Consider the following 9647-nt stretch of genomic DNA (forward strand, 5'->3'; position numbering starts at 1 on the left):
CAATCAAACATGGAATGATGATCCCAGATAATCATTGGAATGCTTTTAAGATAGTTGCAATTATACAAACTATTATATAAAAAATCAAATAAACTTGTTTATAGTCTGATAATACTTAAAATTAAATCTATATCATTAAATAGCGGTCTCCAACATTTCTTGTTATAAAAATTAACAGTTTATTATGGCAACGCCCTCTTTTAAACCTGTATTGTTTTTCAAACGCAAAATCATATTGACAAAAGGGGCGCACAAACATTCAGAAAATTGCAGAACCTCGCAGCGTAGTACAGCATGATTCTAATCAGACACTGGCTAATAAGCATGCGGTATAAACAAGCCAGAATATGGAAATAACAGTTCTAAAGTTCACAATCTTTAAACTGCTTGCCATCACTTCATTACGAAACTGGAAAGGTTAACTAAAATTTAATTTTTGTGGCTTTTAATGCTAGCTAGAAAGATTAATCAGGAATCCTCATTTAAACAATTGCAAGCGCTTTCGCTTTTGTTGGCAGGATTATATAAGCACTTTAAAAATTGAATTTTTATTTCAAAAGTCGGTTACAAAAATTAAAAAAATACTTCTTGTCCACTCTGCATTAAGGTAAGTTTAAAACACATAACAACACTTCCAGTCAAGACAAAACCTGCCCTACTATAAAGCTGATAGAATGTATAATTAGTGAATTATGGTGCACTCCTACATTGCAACAGAGCCAATTTAAGAATCATTATTACCATAAGTTACAGCAAGCCACGCTATGTAACGTAATAACGACATGGTTTCGATTTATTAACATTTTAATTCCATGTGTGCTCAATAGATTTACTTAGGTCAAACTTTCGAACAGACTAGTGGTATTTACAATTTTTTAACATTATCCAACCTGAACACTGTGATAACGATAATTTAAGCGAGACATTTGAAACTAGTTAATATTCCGCATGGCTTGTCATTTAGACGTTTTTGTTCGCACAAAATAAAACTAACATAACATAAAACACAGAGCTTCAACTTTTATCTGCCAGTCTTTACAAGTAATATATTAATATTACTAAAGTTAGGATCTAAAAGGCAAAGTTAAAATATAATAAATGTTGTCTCGTTTAGAGGATACACTAGCCGACTGCGACATTCCGCTTCAATGCACATCATGTATTGGACTAGACAACGTTCGATCATATAGAACAATGGATGGTACATGTAATAATCTTGACCGCCCCTTGCAAGGAGCGGCTCATACCATATTGAGAAGATATTTGCGTGAGTGTTTTATTTTCATGCTTAGTGGGAACGTAAAATATAGCAGGGTTCATTACAACGCAGAAAACACAGAAAAATTAAATTACAAACATTTCAGGTTATGAGATATTCTCAAACAAACGAAATTTACTTCAGTTAAAGCCGAAATAGTTGCTTAGCAAACAGGTTATAGAAAAATGTTTATAGAGGTTTAACTGTGCAGAGAAATCGAAGTCAAAATAATAGTAATATATCTTCTTTAGTTTGGAGCTTTTCTGTTATGTGCAAAATAGAACTAACTAAGTTATTTTTTCAACTATAGCACCCCAATACGCAGATGGAAGTTTAAATTACCCACGTGGTTTCCCCGGCACTACACCAGTGTTGCCGACAGCACATGAAGTTGCTAGAGCTGTCTTTCGGGCCGTTAAACCGCTAGAAGGGAACATTAAAAAGACATCAATATTTTTTATGACTTATGGTCAAATGATTGATCATGATATTTCCTTGTCAAGATTCTCATCCAACGAACAGTGTGACAAACCAAGGTACGTTTGTTCATAAGCTTAGATTTTTCATTAATTTATTTGTCATCTTCGTCCCCAGGGTTTATTGCCTGATGTCAAACTTGCTAGCGCTTACTTAACGGCTAACAAGACCCTGATACAGGCTGTTTTTCATAACCAGCGTATTTGTTATTATAAATAATCGATGAGGTTTTTTCGCTGTTACAATTTCTGCAGGTAGTAAAAACAACTTGATCAAGTTCTGGTTCTTCACTTGCACGTGGCGAGGACGATAGATCCTGTTGTTCATGTTTTTCAACGCTTGGCTTTAAGTTTTACTTCAAACCAAGTGTTCTTCGCCCTGAAACAATATTTTCTAGTGGTGAAATCTTTTAAGAAGCATTATTTATCAAAAGAACGTGGTAACGTGCTGTTAGACAAACTGATTTTGTTGGTATATACCGATTTAAGCTAGTTTAGCTTTTATATTTTGCAAGTCAATTAGCTACCTTTTTAGGATAAAGTGGAAAGTCTAGATTGTGGCATCTAGCTAGTTATATTTTCAATAAGGAATCAAAAACCTTTACCACCGGAAAGCTAGATGAGTATAAACTCATTTTTTAACGCCGTATAAATGTTAACAAGCTATTTTTTTTAGATAGATTAGATAGATGTGCATATTTACAAGGCTTTCCACACAAATATTAAGGGACATGCCCTGTCTATTATTGCCAGGAGGAGCTATGGCTTAGATAGGGAGTCACAGAGTATTTATGCTTTTTTTAAGCTCTGCAAACTGAATTAGGGTCCGCGCTCTACCAGACAACTCCCTGCAACAATCAATGGCCGGCACAGTGTGCCATCTCTCCAATTTTCCTCACATAGCTTGGGTTAACCCAGAGTTATTGTAACATTCACATTAAATGGCCGCCAAAACAGGAATCGAACCCCAGTCACCCGCATAAAGTGCGAGAGTTATAACCACTAAGTTACGACGCCACGGGCCCAGATTTCAAGACTAGGTTTAAAACTAAGTTAAAAATCAAGGCAGTTGCTTAGCAACCTTCAGTCCATAACACTAACCTTTATTGTGCTAATTTCACTACTGATAAACGCGATCTAAATGGTCCAGGCTTGGTTAACATTTCCAGAAATGTGTGTGTAAAAAATGCCTGACCCAAGACGTTAGAGATTTATCTACTTGTTTATCACTTAAATGTGTTTCTTATAGTATCATATTGTTTCGTTTATACTCTGTCAAAAGAATCTTTAACAAAAGATGTCTTTAAGATAATTTCATTTCAGTTGTAAATCCTTTTTGAGGTGTTTTAAAACATGGAAGTTGACAATCATTTCTAAATTCCCATATTTTGTTTCAAAGCTAGAGCTACATGTGACTTGTGTGGCAGGTTCTCATAAATTTTTATCTCTAATTTTTTCCTGTGTCTGTTAGTACAAAAAATTCTGTCAAATCAACATGTTATGAAAAATAATTACTGCTGGACTCACCATTTTTGGTCAATGTTTCGAACATTTATTATAGTCAGAATCCGCCATCTTTATCGCAAATTGTTGCATATATTATGACGCAGAATAAATTATCTATGTCGGGTATAAACCAACCCCTGGCGACGAGGTTGCTTTCTTTGTGACAGTTTCTTTTCTGCAATAATGCGGAAAAAATTTAGCGGTTGAAAACTGTGTTGGCTGATTAAAGACTTTAAAAATGTAAATTCATGACCTGATGCAATTTCAAGGGTTACAAATCTATTACACCTTTTGCAAAGCAATAACAAGATCACTTACGGGACGTCAATTTTGATGTTGTCAATTTGGGAATGTCAATTGTGAGAAGGTCAATTTGGGAATGTCAATTGTGAGAAGGTCAATTTGAGAATGTCAATTGTGAGAAGGTCAATTTGAGAATGTCAATTGTGAGAAGGTCAATGTGAGAATGTCAATCGTGAGAAGGTCAATTTGAGAATGTCAATTGTGAGAAGGTCAATTTGAGAATGTCAATTGGAGAAGGTTAATTGTGAGAATGTCAATTGTGAGAAGGTCAACTTGAGAAGGTGAATTTGAGAATAAATTTAAACTTTACATAATTTTTGTTTTTTAAAGAAATATTTAATTGAAGTAATAAATATAAAGTTTTTTCAAAAAAGCAGTTAAAATAGGAAAATAAATGAATAATTGAAAAATATGAATTATCAAACATTAATTTTTTTATTTTTTTGTAGTAATTGGAATAAAATCTTAATAGTGAGCTTGCTGAGTTAAAAATGCGATAAGCTATCAGAACCGTTCTTGTTTAGTATGCTCACGCTTTCTAATATTGTTTGAAAGAAGGTGGGTTACCCGAGCATAGTCAGTATTGATTAGGAGGTATTAAGCAACCATGGAAGGTATCAAGAATATTCTAAAACTTAACATACAGTGGACTCTCCATAACTCGAAACCCTTTAACTCGAACCGCTCCTTAACTTCTTTCCTCCAAGTTAACTCGAACGAATTCATAGGCACCCTAAAAATTTCCTAATAAACTCTCATAATCAACTCTCTACTACTTGAATCTCCATAACTCAAAAATCTCCTTAAGTCGAACAATATTTTTTCCCCTTAAAAGCATATAAGACTATTTTCGCTCTTCATAACTCCAACAATCTGAAAATTGAAGAATTTCAGAATTTTTTTCTGGTTCGAATATCTTCTATCATTCGAACGAAATCATTCGAATGTTAAGTGGTGTGTTTACAAAGGATCTATATAATAATACGCCAGTTCTGTCTGTGACTTTGGCAAAGTGGATAAAATTTCTTTAATAAAGTCTATAAAACATCACCTATAAATTTGTTCTGTAAATTAGCACACTTTGACGTTAGAGCAATATTGACGTCAAAGGAAAGTATATTAAGATTAGTGAAGCCTTTGCATTGCACTTTTAAATTTAAGGCTAAATAATTTGGAAACAGGTGGGAATAACTGACGTCATCTCCTGCGTGGGTAACTAGGGACTACCTGGGACCAATTTGGGTAAGTTTTCCAAATCTGGGTCACCAAATCCGTTTCGGAATGGACGGGTTAATGACGTCATCAAAAAACTTTTTAACCCTAATATCTCTGCATCCGTTTGTCAAAAGTACACGATCCTAAACATTTTGTTGATCAGCGTTTCAAGATCTATACGTAGAAGGCAACAGGCATACACATTTTTGAAAAAAATAATTTGTGTTCTAACAGGTCTCAGCTGACGTCAGCAAAATTTAAATGTCGGTTGTTTTTCTCTGTTATTCTGCCTAAGTGGATTTTTCCACGGGCCTTATCGACTAGTCTCTTATAATAATACAGAGACTGTGTCTGTCCGTAACAGGCAAAGTGGATATCGTCATTTTCCTTTGATGTCGCCGAAAAACTTATGTCTAATATGTTAAATTTTCTGACGTTACAACGCAACGAAAATAACACTACTTTAACGTCAATACCCTATATTAAATTAACGAAGCCATTACAGTGCACCTAAAACTTTGAGGCCAAATAACTTGGAAACGAGGTGGTGAAGTCAATGATTTTTCACCGCGTGGGTAACTAGGGACCACCTGGGACCAATTTGGTTTTTTTTCCCAAACCATGGATGGGTTGCTGACGTCAGCAAAATTTTAAACCCTTATATCTCATTAATCGCTCATTAAAAGCACATGACCATACACATTTTCTTGATCAGCGCTTTAAGTTCTACACAATAGAGGCAACGTGAAAAGAAGCTTCTGAATTATTTTTTTTGTGGAATGGTTGCCGACGTCATCAAAATTCAAATAAGGTTTCTTTTTCATTTTTACACTGCCTCAGTGGATTTTTCCGCGGGCCTTATCGACTAGTTTAAATGATAATACTTCTCACCCGTAAGGTCTTATGTATAAGAGATAAACTTAAGCAAAGTTTCCAAACTCTCCATTACTCGAACCGATTTCTGATTCCCCGTGAGAGTGAGAGTTATGGAGAGTCCACTGTATTTGTAAGGCGTTAAAAAAATCGAATTGATCGTAAGGATCGTAATGCATAGTTCTAAATCTACTACAACAGTAAAAAAAATGGCAACGAGGGTGATTAACAAAAAGAGTTATAGTTATCTGTTCAGAAATACCGAAAACGTGACTAATTAAATTCGTGACACAAACGTGTACCAGCAGTAAGAAAACTAAAAACAAAGAAAAACATGATATTAAATTATCAAACATATATTTTAGACTTCAACATAACCGAAACACTGTTTGTTTGTGCATTTTTGTGGAACACCACCTCCGCCGTTTCATGCTTACTAGTGAAGTGCTGCCAACCACTACAACTTAAATGCTGTTAATACTGATGCAAATGTAGTAATACAGTGCAAGATAACAATTATCATAGAAAATTATTACAATGACGTCCATTCAGTTAACATCTATGAAACATTGTCTTAAGCTTTCTAAACTCTGGAAAATAGCAGGTTCAATGTTTTTTGTATACCTTTTAACCCAACCTTTTTTTTTTTTAGTTGCTCGACTGGTTCTTTCGAAGATTTTAAGTATCCATGTTTTCCAATTTTAATGAATAACACCGATCCTGGGTGCACGAAATTTACCCGAAGCAAAGCAGCATGTCCGAGTTCAGGTTCGTCTGATCATCGTCAACAAATAAACACTTTGTCGTCGTACATTGATGCGTCCATGGTGTATGGCAATGAACAACATGTTACAAACAACTTGAGAACATTTGATGGTGAGTATAAATTTGAGTTAAAACATTTTACACATCTGACGACATATATTAAAGCAATTAGAAAATATGCAAGATAAAATATCTTTACATTAAATCTGTGAGAGAAAAAAGTTTGATAAATAATATACAATAAAAGAGAAGCTGAAGGCTGGAACGAATATAAATTTGGAAGAAAATTTGCTCAAGACTTTCTCTCTTAAAAAATGTCTGGTAACATTTTAAAAATTAGGTCAACTTGAACTTAAGTTTCAATCCGTACTTGTGTGCAAAGAATTGTGCTATTCCCTCGCGTGTTCTCCCTCGTACATTAAATTGGTTTATTGACTGATGCTCTAATATAATATGTTTTGCACTGACAATGTCAACCTGGAATTCCTCACTTATTAACGCGAATTGTTACGTGACCCCGTAGTTAGAAATGAACATAAAATAATGGGGCATCACAGCCGGCACAAAGACGTCTAAAAGACGCATCCGCTGACGTCTAAAAAATGTCTAAAACTGATCTAATATGTCCGCTTTTAAGACGTGTTTTGCAAGACGTCGTTTAGAAGTCGAAGGAAAAACGTTTTTTAGACACTTTGCCCAGATGTTTTTAAGACGTCTTGCTGTAGACCTGTTTTAGACGTCTAAAATGCGGACAAAATAGACGTGATTTAGATGTTTTTTAGATGTCTTTCTTAGACATTTTTAAGACGTCTTGTAGACCTGTTTTAGCCGTCTTTCTATAAGGTTTTAAAGACGTTTTATTGCAGACATTTTATGTCGTACACGTTTATATATGTCATGGCACAGTGTGAGTATTTTAAAGATTAAATTTAATAGGTTTAAACGTTTAATAGTTGCGCGTCTTTCAAAGACGAAAGACAGACCTTACTTAGACGTCTAAAAAACGTGTTGTGCCAGCTGTGATGGTTCAAGCTACAAATGCTGTAATTAGACAAATAATTTCACACATGAACGATTCATTACCTTGCTTAAACCTAACTCTTTACTAAGGCTGTATACAAGACGTTTTGATGATTACGAGTTGTTAGATAAACTATATGAGATAGAATATGTTAATGGCAGATACGTCTATTCGGAAATAAATCGCTAACTCCAAAATTCCGAGTTATCTTGCTGACTTGCATGCGTATGCTTACATGTTTTAGGTGTCTTTAGAAAGTTGCCTGTTGGTACAGGCTGTGCATATAGTTATGAGTGAATGATTTATTTTTTTGTAAAACATTTTTTTCTGTTTTCTGAGAGTCATTTCGACATATTATCGTTCATTAGTTTTAATATAAACATTATACTCTTTTACAGGAACTGGACAGTTCAGAATGCCAAACAATTTATTACCTATAGACAACGAGCCAGATGATGCATGCAAAACACGGGGAGGATGTTTCTTATGTGGAGACATACGATGTAATGAGAACTTAGCTCTCACTACCATGCATATATTGTGGACAAGAGAACACAACAGAATTGCTGCAGAGCTGAAACGAATCAATAGCTTTTGGAGTGACTCACGATTGTTTGAAGAAAGCAGAAAAATTGTAATAGCTACCATACAGCACATCACATACAACGAGTTCTTACCTCTTTTGTATGATGTACTGACATACTCAGGTTATAAAAAAGATGAGGATGCTTCAATAGCAAACGTTTTCGCAAATGCTGCGTACAGATTTGGTCATAGCATGGTGCCCAACTCATTCCCACAAGTGGATGTCAATTTCAATCAAGTTACTCCAAATCTTCCGTTACGGTCTGCTTTTTTTGATAATAGGCCAATCTTCAGCGATGGCATCAGTCGTACGTTGTTAGGACTATTAAGTAATGAGTCCGAAGCAGTTGATGCACGCTTTGCTTTTACGTTAGTTCGCAAACTTTTCATTCCACTAGGTGAAGCTGGTTTAGAAGATCTATCCGCAATTAACATTCAACGTGGTAGAGATCATGGTTTGCCACCGTATACAAAATGGAGAGAGTTTTGTGACTTACCAAAAATTTACTCGTTTAAAGATATGCACAGTTATTTTAGCACTGAGGCAGTTACTGCTTTTCAGTCTGTCTACAGTAACGTTGATGAAATTGAAATGTATCCAGCAGGACTTTCTGAGCTCTACAATACAGCTACCGATATCATCGGGCCAACGTTTAAATGCATTATCAAAAAACAATTTGAAAGTTTGCGTTCTGGTGATCGACATTTTTACGCTAGTCCTGGCGTGTTTACGAAAGAACAGTTCACATCGATCTCAAAAACAAACATGAAACAAGTTTTATGCCATAACATAGACGGATTGGTCTCGTTACAGAACAATCCTTTTTTCGCATTCAGATCCAGTGAAACGAGGACTATTTGCGATGATAGACCTCCACATGATCTTAAAAGTTCCAAAATTAATTTGTTCTTATGGCGTGAAGAATCGTCATAAATTGACAGTCATCATAACTTCACATTTTCAAATTAATTTATTTTTGGTTCAGGGAAGTCTTTTAAATTTCTCTCTTTTTGTACTAGTAAGAGTCAGACGGGAGAAAGAACCAGATGTTTAACTTCCCTACTTACTTACACACCAACGTGAACTTACTTCTCCTGCTTTAAACTATTCCTTCTTTGTGTTCTTCAAAGAATATATCTGAATCCTGCTTCACAATGTAAACAACTAAACATCATAGAAAGGAAAAGATAAACAGTAGAAAAGTGCGTCAGTTAGATACTCAATCTTGGCTTCCTTTCCTTTTTCCCTTGTGGCATATGGAGTATGATATGTAGTTGGATGTTATTATTCAAAAAATTAAATAAGCAAAAATAGTATTGTTTTCAGGAAGTTATAGTGCACTGATTTTATCCAGTTTTAAACCATCAACTTATTAGCACACACGTTGTCTAGCCGATGTTTATGCGAACAGTTAACGTAGGTATCAAAACATTGGCTAAAAACGTCAGAAATTTTGTCAGCCAAATCCTCTGAAACTACTTGCTTTCTAATATCATGTCCTCTTTGAGATGATGGTTATACCACTAAAAAGAAATTTGACGATTGAGTACTTGCAAACATAGCCGAGTATACTTATCACTCTTATTTCGAGTAAGCGAAAGTTAAGGTACAACAGATCTTACTGACATTAGCATTACGTGAAGA

At 34.9% G+C, this 9647-nt stretch overlaps 1 protein-coding gene across 1 annotated transcript; it reads left to right on the forward strand.

Annotated features, from left to right (window-relative positions):
• The first annotated feature begins 829 nt into the window (after positions 1-829).
• Positions 830-8936, forward strand: LOC130613480 (lactoperoxidase-like). Its single transcript, XM_057434818.1, has 9 exons — positions 830-1364; positions 1454-1491; positions 1569-1794; positions 2013-2134; positions 2984-3059; positions 3296-3363; positions 5997-6075; positions 6236-6507; positions 7816-8936. The coding sequence occupies exons 1-9, from the start codon at positions 1099-1101 to the stop codon at positions 8934-8936; spliced, it is 2268 nt and encodes a 755-aa protein (XP_057290801.1). The 5' UTR covers positions 830-1098.
• The last annotated feature ends 711 nt before the right edge of the window (positions 8937-9647 follow it).

This window comes from Hydractinia symbiolongicarpus, chromosome 11 (genome assembly GCF_029227915.1).
Source record: "Hydractinia symbiolongicarpus strain clone_291-10 chromosome 11, HSymV2.1, whole genome shotgun sequence".
In the NCBI taxonomy this organism is placed as follows: domain Eukaryota; kingdom Metazoa; phylum Cnidaria; class Hydrozoa; order Anthoathecata; family Hydractiniidae; genus Hydractinia; species Hydractinia symbiolongicarpus.

Coding starts and splice junctions, on each gene's coding strand:
- LOC130613480 (XM_057434818.1), top strand. CDS start 1,099: ATGTTGTCTCGTTTAGAGGATACACTAGCCGACTGCGACATTCCGCTT. Junction 1,492..1,568: donor AAATCGAAGTCAAAATAATA/GTAATATATCTT, acceptor TTTCAACTATAG/CACCCCAATACGCAGATGGA. Junction 6,076..6,235: donor GTTTCATGCTTACTAGTGAA/GTGCTGCCAACC, acceptor GGAAAATAGCAG/GTTCAATGTTTTTTGTATAC.